Source organism: Hemitrygon akajei, chromosome 10 (assembly GCF_048418815.1).
Source record: "Hemitrygon akajei chromosome 10, sHemAka1.3, whole genome shotgun sequence".
NCBI lineage: Eukaryota > Metazoa > Chordata > Chondrichthyes > Myliobatiformes > Dasyatidae > Hemitrygon > Hemitrygon akajei.
Window position 1 is genome coordinate 98,940,882 of NC_133133.1, and position 17,477 is coordinate 98,958,358.

Genomic DNA, 17,477 nt, shown 5'->3' on the forward strand with positions numbered 1-17,477 from the left:
AGTATTGAACATGCTTGCATTGAAACTGCATTTCCAAGAGAGAAGTTGAAAGGGTGCTGAATGCTGACATAGGAGAAAAATAGCACGTTAAGTACAAAACAGGAGACAGCAGTTCAGAGATTGGAATTACTCTTACTTAGCAACGTTAGTTCTTAACTTTGTTTTGTCTTCCCACCTGTGGCTACATTTGAGCACACATGACATAGTAGAGAGCTCCTAATATAGAGAACCTTCAGGACAAGATTATTTTTTTAAAACTTATTCTTAGGAGCTTTTAATGAATCTGATCAAATTCCAGCTGCAAGTAGGTTAAATCATGAACAGCTCACTATTTCAAATAAAGGATCATTTAGCATCCAGTGATATGTAAAATTAGGATTTAAAGATTAGTTGCATCTTTTGACTCCACAGACCAGAACTCTCATCTCATTGCTAAAATTCCAAACTGAACAACAGAAGACCTATTTTCATCATACTAGAGTAAGATGAAGAGAATCATGCTATTCTGTGGAGGTCAAAACTACAGGCTTGGGTACCCTTACCCGAAATGTTTAGGGTCAGAAGTGTCTCAGATTTTGGAATACACAATGAGGTACAGTAGCTTGGGATTGCCATGATTTCTGACTTTGAATTTATGTACTATTGGGAGGCAGACTTTGTCTTACACTTGTTCGTCACACATATGCAGCCGTTCAGTGTGTTATAAATTCTCATCAGCAACAATCTTGGTAAACTCAATGAATTTCCCAGCTGCATTGTGATCAGATGCTTTATCACAAATCTTTAAAAATGTAATACTATGTCATTTATTAAATTTCTGCAACCAGCCTGCTGAATATTCACAATTACCTTCGATTTTCAGTTCGCCGTGATAGATCTTTGCTTGCTTCCATGATCAGCAAACTGTTGTTGGATGCAAAGGTTAAGATGGCGCTACCGAACATGTGTGTCAACTTCCTGGTAGTCAAAAAACTAAGAAATCAGACTAAAAAAAAAACACCAAAGGTCCCTTTTCTGAGGTAAACTGTGTTAAATTATCGCCACAAACAATGAAGGGGAGAGCAATGACAAAGTGTGTTTGGTGGATGAATCGATGCATATGGAGTTCCGATGCCCATGCAGCTTGTCCAGGAGCGAGGTGGAATCACTCTGGGTTCTATAAGGAGAAGTCAGACTCCAGACAGAGGAGATTCGATTTCAATGCTCGTACAACTGGACTGGGTATGATGTTGGATTGCTCCGGGCACCGTCGAGTTGATCTGACAAGCTTGAGAACAGATTTGAGCTGGGCAATAAAATCCGGGCCTGGAGTGAGTCACCGAGCAGCGTGATCTAGGCCTGGGACCTTTCATAGCAATATTGTCTGGCTCCCAGTGCAAGGTACAATATGCTGTTTAAACAATTTAAACACCGGCCCAAATCAGAGGCAAGAGACAGAGCACCAGTGCTTTTCAGTAATTGTTGGGTCAATTTAAACACTGGCCTAGATAGAGTGAAAAGACAGCATGTCAGATGGGATGACAGCCAATTTCGCTCGTCCTCCACAATGGTCATCTTCATGGCACTGAGGCTATGAAGATGGCCTCAGCTACTGTGCTCCATGCCCACTAATATGATGGACTATTAAGTGAGGCTTTGGGCCTACTCTGGGCTGCACCGGAGTTTGGATCTGAAGACTCATTTTTGGTTCAGATAGCTGTTGTTCACTTCAATTGTTTGCATGATTTGTATTTTTTCTTTCTCTTGCGCATTGAGGGTTGATCTTTCATTTTAATTTTTATTCTTTTTTTCCTTTAAATTGGGCTCTTTCGGGTTTCTTGATTTATGGCTATCTGTGATCAAACAAATCTCGAGATTGTACTTGAATCTTAAGTGGAATATGTTCACACCAACACCAATGAATCCACTTTTTCAATACATGATTGAAATCTTCAATTTTTGCTTTATGCTATTTTTCTATTTTTCATTAACTTCAGTTCATTACATATGAGGTCATTTCTCAGAATTGTGGTGCAGAGAGATCTGGGCATCACTTGGGAATCTTCCCAGTGCCTTGTGACGTCATGTCAGCGCTCAAAAAATTTTCAGATTTCAGAGAGAGGTTTTCAAATTTTGGAATTTCAGATAAGGGGCACTCAACCTGTTATAATTACTAAACTGAAATTTCACATATTGAGCTTTGAATTATAGGCTAATTGCCATTAAACCTGATACACAGTAAATTACAGTTTAGAGAACATAATAAAAGCAAAGGCATACATCTTTTAAAGCGATCAGGATGTCTGCCTAATATTTGAAACTGCATATATGGATATTCGCTCTTATAAGCAATTGCAGTTACTTACTTAATAGAAAAACATTCTCCAGACATTTTGCCAGTTATAGGATCTAACAGAGCAAGTTTCAGACAGCATAATGTAGGTGGTCCAACTTCATACTTGATCCCAATGACCTTTACAATCTCTTGTTCCTGTAGTTTAATAAAATATGAAATTGTTTAGCTGTAAAATAGCCAATATGTCCTTATAAAAAAGTTCATATTTTTAAGCACCCTGTCTATTTTTTTCCTGCCACATCATGGGCTATAACCCTATTGATCAGGAAAAAAAACAACTGTTTTAAAAGCAAGAGATTGGCTAAAGTAGATATCACATAGAACAGAAATTTATAGCTAATTATAGGCTCTTCGGCCCACAATATTGTGCCATGTAACCTACTCTAGAGACTGGCTAGAATTTCCCTAGCGCATAGCCCTCTATTTTTCTAACTTCCATGTACCTAAGAATCTCTTAAAAGACCAATTGTATCCGCTTCCACCACCGCCACCAGCAATGCATTCCACACACCACTGCTCCCTGTGTGATAAAATTATCCGACATCTCCGGTACCTATTTCTAAGCACCTAAAAATTACGGACCCTCGTATTAGCCATTTCAGCCCTCGGATAAAGCCTCTTGACTATCCACACGATCGATGCTTCTCATCATCTTTTACACCTCTGTCAGGTCACCTCTCATCCTCCGTCACTCCAAGGAGAAAAGGCCAAGTAAATTCAACCTATTCTCATAAGGTACGCCCTCCAATCCAGGCAACATCCTTGTAAATCTCCTCCACACTTTCTCTACAGTATCCACAGCATTCCTGTAGTAAGGTGACTAGAACTGAACACAGTACTCCAAGTGGGGTCTGATCAAGATCATATATAGCTGAAACATTACCTCACGAGTCTTGAACTCAACCCCACAGTTGATGAATGCCAACACACCATATGCTTTCTAACATTACTGTCAACCCGTGCAGCAGCTTTGTGTGTTCTATCGACATGGACCCCAAGATCTCTCAGATCCTCCACACTGCCAAGTCTTACCATTAATATTATATTGTCTTCAAATTGGACCTACCATAATGAACCACTTTACAGCTCTCTGCGTTGAAGTCCATCTCCCACTTCTCAGCCAAATTCTGCATCATATCGATGTCCCGCTGTAACCTCTGACAACCCATCAGACTATTCACAACACCCACAACCAGTGTGTCATCAGCAAACTTACTAACCCAGCCTTCTACTTCTTCATCCAGGTCATTTATGAAAATCACAAAGTGAAGGGGTCCCAGAACAGATCCCTGCAGAATACCACTGGTCACCAACCTCCATGCAGAATACAAACCATCTACAACCACCCTTTACCTTCTGTGGGCAAGTCAATGCTGGATCCACAAAGCAAGATCTTCTTGGATTCCATGCCTCCTTACTTTCTGAAGGTGCCTTGCATAGGGAACCTCATCAAATGCCTTACTGAAATCCATATACACTACATCCACTGCTCTATCTTCATCAATGTGTTTTGTTACTTCCTTAAAGAATTCAATCAGGCTCGTAAGGCATGACTTGCCCCTAGACAGTGCCATGCTGACTATCCCTAATCAGATTCTGTCTCTCCAAATGCTCATAAATCCTGCCTCTCAGGATCTTCTCCAACAACTTGCTCACCATTGAAGTCAGACTCACTGGTCTACAATTTCCTGGGTTCTCTCTACTCCTTTTCATGAACAAGTGAACAACATTTGCAACCCTCCAATCCTCTGGTACTTCTCCCGTCCCCATTGATGATGTAAGGATCATCACAAGAGGCTCAGCAATCTCCTCCCTTACTTCCCACAGTAGCCTGGGGTATATCTCATTGGTCCCAGTGACTTATCTAACAATGTTTTTCAAAAGCTCCAGCACATCCTCTTTCTTAATGTCTATACACTCAAGTGTTTCAGTCCACTGTAATCATCCCCACAATTATACTGAAGCAAATTACCTCCACTACCTCCTCCAACTTCATGCAAACATTTCCACTCACACCTGATTAGTCCTATTCTCACATGGCCCATACTCTTGCTCTTCACAAACTTGTAGAGTGCCTTGGGGTTTTCTTTAATCCAGCTCACTAAGGCCTTCTCATGGCCCCTTCTGGCTCCAATTTCATTAAGCTCCTTCCTAGCAATCTTGTAATTTTCTAGAGGTCTAACAGTACCTAGTTTCTTGAACCTTTCCTAAGCTTTTCTTCCTAACTAGATTTTCTACATGCATTGCACACCATGGTCCTTTAATTCTACCATCCTTTCCCTGCGTCAATGGAACATACCTATGCAGAACTCCAGGCAAATGTTCCCTGAACATTTGCCACATTTCTACCATGCATTTCCCTGAGAACATCTGCTCCCAATTTATGCTTCCAAGTTCCTGCCTAATAGCATCATATTTCCCCCTACGCAAATTAAATGTTTTCCCAAATTATCTGCTCCTATCCCTCTCCTGAGCTACGGTGAAGGAGATAAGAGTTGTGGTCACTACCTCCAAAATGCTCTCCCACCAAGAGATCTAACACCTGACCAGGCTCATTCCCCAATATCAGATCAAGTATAGCCTCTCCTCTTCTAGTTGGCTCATCTACATATTGTGTCAGGAAACCATCCTGAACACACTTCACAAACACCACACCATCTAAACACCTCGCACTAGGGAGATACCAATCAATATTAGGAAAGTTAAAATCTCCCATCACAACAACCTTATTATTATTGCACTGTTCCAGAATCTGCCTCCCTATCTGCTCCTTGATATCCCTGTTAGTCTTGGAGGGGTCCATAAAAAATACCCAGTGGTGTTATTGCCCCTTTCCTGTTTCTGACTTCCAACCACACTGACTCAGTAGACAGTCCCTCCATAATGTCCTCCTTTTCTGCAGCCGTGGCACTATCCCTAATTAGGAGTGCCACTCTCCCACCTCTTTTGTCTCCCTCTCTGTTCTTTTTGAAACATCTAAAGCCTGGCACGCTCAGCAGACATTCCTGCTCCTGAGACATCCAAGTCTCTGTAATGGCCACAATGTCACAGTTCCACGTATTGATTCATGCTCTAAGTTCATCCGCCTTGTTTATGATACTCCTTGCATTAAAATGTCCCACTTGGTGGCACAATAATGTCAGCGCCAGACTCCAGGAGTTCCCGAGTTCGAATCCAAGTCGGGTTGAGCATTGAGCTAGCAACTCGGCCTCATAAAAACAAGAATAGCTTGCTACGGAAACACCGTCATGACAGTGCCCTGATAACTCCATTGCAGAGTTAAGGGCTATTCTTCTTCTTTTGCATTAAAATAGTCACATCTCAAACCATCTGGCTGAGCGCATCTTTGCTCTAACATCTGCCGATCCTTCCTCTCAAACTCCCTCCAAGCTCCCCATCCTCCGCCTCTTCACTCCGTTTCCCACTCCCCTCCAAATCTAGTTTACACTTTCCCCAATAGCGTTAGCAAACTTCCCCGCTAGGATATTGGTCCCCCTCGGATTCAAGTGCAACCCATCTATTTTTGTCCAGGTCATACCTGCCCCAGAAGAGGTCCCAGTGATCCAAAAATCTGAATCCCTGCCCGCTGCTCCAATCCTTCAGCCAAGCATTTATCCTCCACCTCATTCAATTCCAATTCACTGTTGCATGACACAGGCAGCAATCCCGAGAGTACTACCTTTGAGTCCTGCTTCTCAGCTTCCTTCCTAACTCCCTGTATTCTGCTTCCAGGACCTCCACTCTTTTTCTACCTATGTCATTGGTACCAATATGCACCACGACTTCTGGCTGCCCACCCTCCCTTTTCAGGATATTGTGGACGCGTTTAGAAACATCTCGAACCTTGGCACCTGGGAGGCAAACTACCATCCTTGGTTCTTTTTCATGTCCACAGAATTGCCTATCTGTCCCCCTAACTATAGTGTCCCCTATTACTGCTGCCCTCCTCTTCCTTTCCCTACCCTTCTGAGCCAGAGGGCCAGACTACGTGCCAGAGGCACGGCCACTGTTGCTTCCTCTAGGGAGGTCCCCCCCCCCCCCCCCCAAGCAGCACTCATAATGGAGTAATCTTTAAGGGGGACAGCCACAGGGGTGCTCTCCACTACATGACTCCCTACCTCCCTCTCCTGATGGTCACCCACTTATTTGTCTCCTGTGGCTCCTTCCTATCACCTCCTCACTCTCCCTAACAAGCCGAAGGTCATTGAGCTGCAGCTCCAGTTCACTCTATCTCTAAGGAGCTGCAGCTCGATACACCTGGCGTAGATGTGGCCATCAGGGAGGCTGGACATCCCGCATCTGACACCCAGAACAGAAAACTGGCCTCACAGTCTTACCCACTATTTTAATGTGCTGAGACCCATGAGACACTCCTTTTATAAACTCTTCTCCCTGACCTGTGCGAAGCTTTCTCTCTCTTTTAATTGACTGGTCCGCTGCTAATGCTAGCATATTACAAAAGCTACTGTGGACTCTAAATTATCTATCAACCAGATGACTTCATCTGCAACATATGCCTATGGCCTATACTTATGCCATATATAAATACTCCAATGGCGCAGTATGTGGATCCAGAATAGATCCTCTGAGACGCTGACACCCAGAAGCTGTTCACTCTTTCCACTGCTGATCCCTCAATGAGGACTGACAGGTGATCTCTCAACATCCTCTTCCTGAAGTCCACAGTTAACTCTTCGGTCTTACTAATACTGAGTGCAAGGTCGTCATTGCAACACCAATGAACCAGCCAATCTTTCTCACTCCTGTATTATGCATCCTTGTCATCATCTGAAGTTTCAGCAAAAGTTGTACCATTGGGAAATTTATAGATGGTGTTTGAGCTGTGCGTAGTCACACAATCATGTGTTTAGAGAGTGGAGAAGTAGGCTAAGCACGGATCCTTCAGGTGCACCTGTGTTGATAACAAAGAGTCATTATTTCCAATCTGTACTGCCTAAGGTCACCTGGTGAGGAAGTCAAAACTCCAGTCGTAGAGGGAGATACAAAGGTCCATGTTTTTAAACTTACTGATTAATACAGAAGACATGATGGTGTTGAATAATGAGCTGTAATCAATAAACATTAGCCTGATGTTGTATCATTGTTGTTCAGGTGGTCCAGGACCTAATAGACAGTAGACCTGTTGTGGTGGTAGTCAAACTGCAATGGGCCCAGGTTCTTGCTCGAGCAAGAGTTAACTCTAGCCATGACCAACTTCTCAAAGCACTTCACCCTAGGTGGGAGTGCTCACTCTGCTTTGTTTTGCACTGGTATAAATGATGCCCTTTTGAAGCAGGTGGGAATCTCTAAATGTAGAAGTGAGAGTTGAAGATGCCCTTGAATACTCCAGTCAGTTAGTTGGCACTGGTTTTCAGTGCCCTGCCAGGTATACTATTGGAATCTAACATCTTGCAGTTTCACTCTCTTGAAGGGTACTCTGACATCAGCCTTCAAGCTAGGTATCACAGATGCTGCAAGTATTATAGCTAATTGGGGGAGTGAAGCATCACAACCCCTTTATGAAGTTATGTTTTGCCTTATAGAAAATACTGGCATGCAAACCCTGCCACAGCTGACACGCACCCTAGTGTGTCTCTAACTTCAATTGCAACTGCTCATTCAGAAACATTTTAACTGTCTTGAAACAATGTTGTATACTAAATACCTGCAACTGCGACAGTAGATTTCAGCTTTAGTAGTTCAAAATGGGAATATTTGACAGCTGCCCTTGGGAACAAAGAGTTGCCACTCTCTGGCATCATCTTGAAGGAAGGAAAGCAAAACCCATTTGTGGAGCCCAAGTCATTGAGTATATTTAAAGCACAGTTTCTTTATTTAATAATGAAGTCAAAGGTTATGAGAAGACAGCAGGTTGGGGTAGGGTGCAAAAAATAAATCAGCCCTGATTGAATGGCAGAACAAACTCAATGAGCCAAATATCCTAATTCTGCTCTGTGTGTAAGTAATTAGAAATTAGGTGGTAAGGAAGTGAATTGCTATATGTTTTTGATAGTTACCTTTATAAGTTGCACTCACCCTGAGTTTAAATTTGATCCATGGTTGCTTCTGAAGGTTTACATTGCATATTTTTGCTTTTTTAACAGCTTTCACATATGCTTCATGTCCTTGACGAAAATACACAACCTGGAAGGATATACAAAACCCTTAACTGAAATTATAAGGATTAATTATTAGATATTTTCTGTTCAGTGAACAATTCTCTTTCCACACTCAACCAAATCAAATGTCAATTTAAATCTCTAACGCAAAACATCCTTTCTGGTTGAATCTATTAAAAAATTCATTTTAAGATGATAAAATACATGAGCAGAATTAGACCATTTGGCCCATCGTCTGCTCTGCTGATCCTGCTTTTTCTCCTCCTCAGCTCCACTCCCCTGGCCTTCTCCCCATAACCTTGGATGCCACGTCCAATCAAGAACCCTAACCCTAAATACACACAACGACCTGGCCTCCACAGCTACCTGTGGTAATGAATTCCACAAATTCACCATCCTCTGGCTACAGAAATTTCTCCACATCTGTTCTAATTGGACCCCCTCTATCCTGAGGCTGTGCCCTGTTGTCCTAGACTCCCCCATCCTTTCCACATCTCTGTCTAGGCCTTTCAACATTCAAAATGATTCAATGAGATCCCCCCTCATCCTTCTAAATTACAGCGAGTAGCCCCACAGCCATCAAACTTTCCTCATGTGATAACTCTTTCATGCCCAGAATCATCCTTCTGAACCCTCTCTAATGCCAGCATGTCTTTTTTAGATGATTCAATTTTATTGTCATTGTGCCAAGTACAGATACAAAGCCAATGAAATGCAGTTAGCATCTAACCAGAAATGCAAATAAGAGTTATTTACAAAATAACTGTGAATAAAAAATAAGTGCTACAGCACACAAATATAAAAGTACTGAGACAGTACAATATGGGTGCAATATTGCTTAGCGCTGAGATGTGAGGTTCATCAGAGTCACAGCCTCAAGGAAGATTTTCTCTTAAGGAAACCATGCTGACTGTGTCCTATCTTGACATGTGTCACCAAGTATTTAATAACCTCACTCTTAACAATTGACACGAACACCTTCCCAACCATTGAAGTCAGGCTAAATGCTTTATTTCCTTTCTGCTGCCTTCCTCCTTTCTTTTCTTTTGATCTGATTTATAGATCCAATGCCACCAGGTTACTTTGCGAATGAACAATATTTTTATTTACAGAACGGAAATGAGCCCACTCAGATTTAGAGATTCACTCTGCTTCAACTAACCCAATAAATCCTTCTACTTCTGTGGTGCACAATTAAGAGGATGGATCCATTGATCCAGCTATTCTTATCACAATTAATATTCTCATCAACCTTACAGCCAGACAAGGTGATAACTCTAATACTGTAAGACTGTGGTGCACAAAATACATGGCCAATTCTGAGGGTTCCACAGGATCTAGATACTATACTTTAATTAGGCAATTCAACGGCAATCCCTTTGTCCTCAACAGATAGAAGGGCATACTTCTATAATAGTATAGAAGATGTTGAGTTTATGCACAAGGTAGCAAAGAGCAACACAGACAAATGAATGGAGCAGAAAGGTGATCAAGGAGCAGCAACAGGAACCATGTCATTTTAGAACACTAACAATAAATACATCTAAATAAACATACATCTCAAATCTATACAGGAAGTGGTTGGAATGGCAAATCCTGCCCTGCCAGGAAAATGTCTTGTGACCACCATTTTCTATTATATTCTCCCTTGCACATTTATCAAGCTTCTCCATTTACTTCACCTACTTCCTGTGTAACAAGTTCCACATTCTGTGGAACACTTTTTTTTTTAAAAAAAGAGTTCTCATACATGACATACAAAGCAGGCATATAGATCCAGCAAGTGGAATGTTAACCTTTATTGTAAAAGGAAAGAATTACAAAGGCAGAGAAACCTTGCTACAGCTAGTGTTAAGCACAGCTTCAAACTCCTTACCCAAGAAGGGATATATTTGCATTGGAGGTAGATCAGGAAAGGTTCACCAGTTTGATTCACAAGGTGAACTGGTTGTCTAATGAGGTAATGTTTAGGCCTGTACTCCCTAGTGTTTAGAAGTATAAGAGGTGATTTAATTGAAATGAGAAAGTCATTTCTCATCCCTCTTTCATTATATTTCATCAGGAGTTTAAGGAGATTTGGTTTTTCACTCAAAACACTCAAAAACCTCTACAGATGTACCGTGGAGAATATTCTGACTGGCTATATCACCATCTGGTATGGGGGGGCACTACAAAAGATTGAAGTAATCTGAAGAAAGTTGTAAAATTAGGCAGCTGCATCACAGGTACCAGCCTCTGTAGTATCCAAGACATCTTCAAGGAGTGATGACTCAGGAAGGCAGCATCCATTATTAATAACCCCCAGCACCCAGGACATTCCTGCCAAATGGTCGCAGCCTGAAACGATGCTGCCTGGCCTGCTGAGTTCCTCCAACATTGTGAGTGTTGGAGGAACTCAGCCAGGATATTCTCATTGTTATCGTTAGGAGGGAGGCACAGAAGCCTGAAGGCACACACTCAGTGATTCAGGAACAGCTTCTTCCCTTCTGCCATCTGATTTCTTACTGGTCATTGAACCTATGAATATACCTCACTACTTTTTATTTGTTTCTGCACTACTTATTTAACCAGTTAATATACATATATACTGTAATTCAGTTTTTATCATGTATTGCGTCGTACTGCTGCCTCAAAGTTAACAAATTTCATGACACATGCCAGTGATATTAAACCCGATTCTGATTGCTTTGCGCTAAAGAGAAAATCTGTGGCTCATTCAATCTATCCTTTCTTTATTTATTGGGATACAGTTCAGAATAGGCCCCTCTGGCCTCTCGAGCCACACCATCCAGCAATCCCCCGATTTAACCTCCGCCTAATCACGGACAATTTACAATGACCAATTAACCTACCAGCCGGTATGTCCTTGGACTGTTGGAGGTGGTGAATTTGTGTAATTTGTTATCACAGGCAGCTGTGGAGGCCAGTCATTGGGTGTATTTAAGGCAGAGCTTCATAGATTCTTGATTGGACATGGCACCAAACATTAAGGGAAGAAGGCTGGGGAGTGGGGCTGAGGACCATGATTGAAAGGCAGAGCAGACTTGATGGGCCAAATGGCTTAATTCTGCTCCTGTGTCTTATGGAAACGTATGCAGTTACAAGGAGAAAGAATAGGCAGTGGCAAGAATTGAACCTGGTCAGCAGTACTGTAAAGCATTGTGCTAACCACCAGCTACCGTGTCACCCTAAGACATGCTCTCTAAAATAATATCTGCATCCCCTCTAAAGCTTCTACATCCTTCCTATAATAAGGAAGAAGCTATCCTCCATTTCCCATGTCAGAGATGAGCAAGAATTTATTCCCTAGTAGATCATGGATCTCTTGAATACTCGAGTGTGTCAAAGAGGCCACATCACTTAATATATTCAAAGCTGATTTTGAAATGGAAGGGAGCCAAAGATAAAGGGAAATGGGCAGGAAAGTAAAATTCAGCTCACAATCAGATTAGCTACGATCCTAATTTATGGCATAGCTGATCCAAAGCTCAATGTGGCCTATTCCAGCTGCTATATGGTGGCAAGTGCTACCCAAGTTCTTCACTGAATTTATTGTTGAACACATTCATAAAAATAAAAGGTCAATTCTGTTTGTTTCTCCAACAAAAGCTGCCTGCCCTCCTCCACTATCTATTATTTTCCATTTTTTAAATTTTGGATTTCAAGCATCTTTCTAGCAAGGCTTTATTGATAAATTCTTCAACAGAGCAGATTCATTTTATTCGCTCTGTCAAGGAGCGCCAGCATTTAACTTCCTTATCATTGGAATTGAACAGCAAATCAATATGCTTTTAAGTCATTCATCATATTCATAGTGAATGCTGTCACAGCGCATTAGGCTGCATGTTTATGAAAAACACAAGAAAGTTTGTAAATCCTGGAAACCCAAAGCAACACACATAAAATGCTGGAGGAACTGAGAATCTGTGGAAATGAACAAATTATTGACGTTTCGGGTCAAGACCCTTCTTCAGGACTGGAAAAAACGGGAGAAGGCGCTACAATAAAAAGGTGATGGGAGGGGAAGGAGGATAGCTAGAAGGTAAAGCCAGACAAGGTGTAAAAGGCTGGATAGGATGGAATCTGATAGAAGAGGGGAATGGACCATAGGAGAAGGGGTTGTGGTGAGGAATGAGACACAGGGGAGTTGAAAGGAGAAATGAGATGAGGTAAGAGGCCTGGATGGGGAATGGAAAAGGAGAGAAGGGAGAGGATTTTTTTCTCTCTTTTTTTTACCAGAAGAGGAAATCGATATTCATGTCATCAGGTTGGAGGGTAGCCAGACTAAATATAAGGTGCTGCTCTTCCACCGAGGTTGGCCTCATTGTAGCACAAGAGGAGGCCATGGACTGACATGTCCGAACGGAATTGGGAATCAAAATTGAAATGTTTGGCCAACGGGAAGTTTCACTTTAGGTGGATGGAGTGGAGGTGCTCAATAAAGTGGTTCCCTAAGTTACAACAGGTCTCACCAATGTAGAGGAGGCCACATTGGGAATACCGGATACAAAAGATTCACAGGGGAAGTGTTGCCTCACCTGGAAGGACTGTTCGGAGCCCTGAATGGAGTACAGCATATGGAATAAGGTAGATGATCTTATTGCAGAGTTAGAGATTGACAGATACTATATGACATAGTGAGCATCACTGAGTTGTGAATGAAAGATCATAGCTTAACATCCAAGAATACACAATGCATTGAGAGAACGGGCAGATGCGGTGGGATGGCTCTATTGGTAAGAAAAATGAAATCAATCCTTAGAAAGAGGTGACATAGGATCAAAATACGTAGAATCCTAGTGGGTAGAGTTAAGAAACTGCAAGGGTTAAAAGTCTCTTATCAGAGATATGTACAGTCCTCCAAACAGTAGCCAGGATGTAGGCAACAAATTACAATGCAAGATAGGGCAATGTTATGATAGCCATGGGAGATTTTGGAGGTTGTCTCTCAGGGTCTGAGGAAGACTAAACATTGTGCAGTCATCTGTGGATACGCATGTGGCTTCGGAGGCCAAAGGCCTAAGCACGTGTGCAGTTGCAGGTTGGACATGGAATAGCGCTTGTTAGAACAAGTGCATACACAGCTTTGTGGCATCGGTTTCATGATGCTGCAAGGCGCTAATTTCAGTTATCCTCGAAGTCAGATGCAGCTTTCCTGGGCAGGGCTCGCCACGCAGCCCTGTCAGCTGCGGTCTCAAGTTGTCGAGGCTGGAGGTCAGCCCATTTAATGTACAATCTCAAATTGTCTTTGAATCTTTTTTGGGGCGGCCCTGATTGCGATTGCCATGCTCAAGCTCACTGTAGAGCAGCTGCCTGGGGATTCCTGTTTCACCCATGTGGATCACATGGCCAGTCCAGTGTAGCTGGGCCTGAAGGATCCTTGCCTCAGTGCTTGTCCTGTTGGTTCTGTCAAAGACTTTCTGGTTGGTGATTCGGTCCTGCCATGGAATCCTCATGATCGACCGCAGAGAGTGCATGTGAAACTACTCCGGCTGTTTGGTGTGCCTGCAGTACAGGGTCCAGGTTTCGCAGCTGTACAGGAGAGAGGTGAGGATCACAGCCTTGTACACCTTGAGCTTGGTTGAAAGCGTAATGTCCTTGCGCTCCAGAACTTTGACACGGAGTTTCCCAAGTGCCTGGCTGGCTTTCTGGATCCTAGCTATGATCTCTTTGTTAAGGGAGATAGTGCTTCCTAGATACTTGAAACTCTCCATATTCTTCAGGACAGTGCCGTCGATGATGATGCATGGCTGAGGAGGGTGACTGTTTGGTGCAGGTTGTAGGAGAACTTCTGTCTTACTGAGGCTGATTGTCAGACCAAACAGCTTTGAGGCTGCGGAGAACTTGTTGACAATCGTCTGCAGGTGGTTCTCCTGGTGGGCCATGAGGGCACAGTCATCAGCAAACAGGGCTTCAGTGATGAGCCTCCTCAACGTTTTGGTCTTTGCAGCAAGGCGTCTCAGGTCAAACATCGATCCGTCTAGACGATATCTTATGTAAATACCCAGGTCTAGGTCCTTAACAGCATGCTTCAGCATTTGGGTGAAAAAGAGGTTGAAGAGCACTGGTGCTAGAATGTACCCTTGCTTCACACCATTTGAGATGTTGAAAGTTGCATCTGAGAACACTTCTCCTGTCATGCCATAGTGGAGCAGGCGGATGAGTGTAGTGAATTTCTGCGGGCAGCCAAGCTTTCTAAGGATGATCCACACTGCGTTTCTGTTGACCGTGTCAAACACCTTCCTCAGATTAATGAAGACAGAGTATAATGTCATGTTCTGTTCCAGGGACTTCTCCTGTATCTGTCTCACTGCGAAGATCATGTCAACAGTGCTGCATTCAAGATGAAAGCCACATTGTGACTCGGGAAGGTTCTCTTCTGACACTGTTAGAATCAGTCTGTTGAGGATGATGCGGACGAGGATTTTTCTGGCAATGGACAGTAGTGAGATGCCTCTGTAGTTCCTGCAGTCGGTCCTTGAACCTTTATTTTTGTAGAGGGCGATTATCGTTGTATCTGAGGTCAGGGGGCATCTCTTCTTCTCCCCAAATGCTAGTCAGGGTGATTCCTTGCTGAGTGCCTTGTACAGTTCAGCAGGTTTTCCATCCTTGCCAGGCGCCTTGCCACTGCTCATCTGCGTGATAGCCTTCTTGACTTCATCTGTTGAGGGAGGATCATCTAGTTCCTTGTGAATAGGCTGTTGGGGGATTTGGTCCAGAGCAGACTGGTCGACCGATGAAGGGCGGTTCAGGAGCTGGCTGAAATGCTCTTTCCATCTGTGTTAGATGCTCTCTTTGTCCTTTAGCAGTGTGGTTCCATCAGCGAACAATAGTGGAGATGAGCCAGATCTTGAGGGGCCGAAGATCATCTTGATGGAGTTGAAGAGCAGCTTCGAATTGTTGATATCGGCGAAGCGTTGCACCTCTTCAGCTTTCCTATCCCACCATAGGCCGTGCATCTTGCAAAATTCCTGTTGGGCATGGGCCTGAAGGGACTTGAACCGCTCTTTTTTGGGAATGGAGCTTGGGTTGTTTTGCCACTCCATGAATGCTTTGTTCTTCCTGGCCAGGAGATCTTTGATGGCACTGTCATTCTTGTCGAACCAATCTTGGTGGTCCCGGTCCTTGGGGCTGAGAACTGATTTTGCTGCTTCCGTCACCATCTCTCTAAACTGAGTCCACTTCTGGGTTGGCCCACCAGTTAGTGGTCCGTTGCCAGACAGCTTTTCATCAAGGGTGGTCTGGAACTTGTGAAGGTACAGTGGCTCTTGTAGTCTGGCAGTGTTAAAAGCTATTCTGATGAACTTAGGGTACTTGGGCTTGTGGGGAGCAATACGTAGCTTCAATGTGGTACGGACAAGCCTGTGGTCAGTCCAGCACTCCTCTCCTCACATGGCTCTGGTGATGAGGACCTCCCAGATGTCTCGGCGACGTACTATAACGCAGTCGATCATGTGCCAATGTTTGGATTTTGGGTGCATCCATGTTGTCTTGTACTTACTCACCAGCCTGAACACTGCGTTTGTGATGAGGAGGTCGTATTCTGCACATTTGATAAGGAATAAAAGGCCGTTGCTGTTCATATTGCCAATACCATGTTTGCCTAGAACCCCCTCCCAGCGATTGTGATCGCAGCCTACTCAGGCATTGAAGTCACCAAGCAGGGTTAGTTTTGTCGTTGGCAGGGACCGAGCACAGAACAGAGCTAAGGTCAGCATAGAACTGTTCAATGGTCTTGTATTTGCTGGTTATGGTGGGGGCAAAAGTGTGAATGACTGTTGTGTGACATTTGTGGCTGAGGGGCAGACGTAGCCACATAAGCCTTTCGTTGACTCCCACAGGCAGGTCGGAGAGTTGTTTTCAGTCAAGCTGGACTTGACTGAAAATCCAACTCCATGAATCCTCTCTTCATCTTGCGCTTTTCCTTTCCAAAAGAAAGTGTAGCCACTGGTGGTTTCAGTCAGGGATCCTTCCTCCACAAGCCTGGTTTCACTTAGGGTTGCAACGTCAATGTTGTAGCGTGGAAGTTCCCTGGCAACAAGGGTTATTCTTCTTTGGGGTCTTGCTGAGTTCTCTCTCTCCATTAGTGTGCGGACATTCCATGATCCTAACAGAAGTTTCTTTCTTCTCCTTTGAGTGCAACCACATTAGCAGATGAGCTGCCAGCCGCGGCAAAGCTGGCCAGATCTGTCTGTAGGGCAGGCAATGTTTAGGCCACCTTTTCTAGGCCCGTCCCCATCAAAGGGTGAGCAGTGCTGTCCTGAAAAGGGCTGCTCAGTCGCCATTGGTGCTGCCGGACTCCTCTGCTGCCCTGGGTACTGAGAAGAACCTGCTTATTTCAATAAGCAGGTAAATTGGAAAGATCAGACTGGTGCTGGACCTCACAAGAGGGAATTTGTAGAATGCCTACAAGATGTCATTTTCAAGCAGATTGTGGTTCAGCCTACTAGGGAAAAGGCAATTCTGGATTGAGTATCGCCTAATGAACCTGATTTGATTACGAGCCTTAAGAGGAAAGAACCCTTTGGAAACAATGATCACAATATGATAGAGTTCACCCTCCAGTTTGAGAGGAAGAATCAAAAATAAGATGTACCTGTATTACAGTAAAGGGAGATGCAGAGGCATGGGAGATTAAACTCGTTTTGCAGAGGGCTGGGAACTGCAGTACCAGGTCCGAAAGTGAAGGATCATACCTGGAAGTTAATGCCATAGGAAGTATTGAAAGGCAAAATCGAAATAACAGGTATGATGGGTTGGATAGTTTATAGTGTGTATGTTTCAATACTAGAAGTATTATGGGTAAAGGTGAATGAACTTTGAGCACGGAACATGAAACTATAATGTTATGGCCATTACTGAAACTTGGTTGAAAGAGGGACAGGAATAGGTGATGAAAGTATTGGGTTTTCAAAGTTTTAGAAAAGATAGAAAAGGTGGGGGGGGGGGGATAGAGAAGAGGGAGTTGCACTACTCATCAGGGACAATATCACCGCTGCACTCAGGGGAGACATAATGGGAGA

General features: G+C 43.4%; 1 protein-coding gene across 8 annotated transcripts in view; it reads right to left on the reverse strand.

The window, feature by feature from the left end:
* The window catches only part of brwd3 (bromodomain and WD repeat domain containing 3), a 340,825-nt gene that overhangs the window by 188,088 nt on the left and 135,260 nt on the right, over positions 1-17,477 (reverse strand). For 7 of the 8 annotated variants that reach the window (XM_073058687.1, XM_073058692.1, XM_073058690.1 and 4 more), the window contains exons 25-26: positions 8,372-8,479; positions 2,346-2,470 (exon numbers count right to left, since the gene is read on the reverse strand). In XM_073058687.1, coding sequence (XP_072914788.1) covers positions 2,346-2,470; positions 8,372-8,479 — 233 coding nt within the window. The remainder of the gene's footprint in view (positions 1-2,345; positions 2,471-8,371; positions 8,480-17,477) is intronic. The other variant, XM_073058689.1, reaches the window with a different exon arrangement.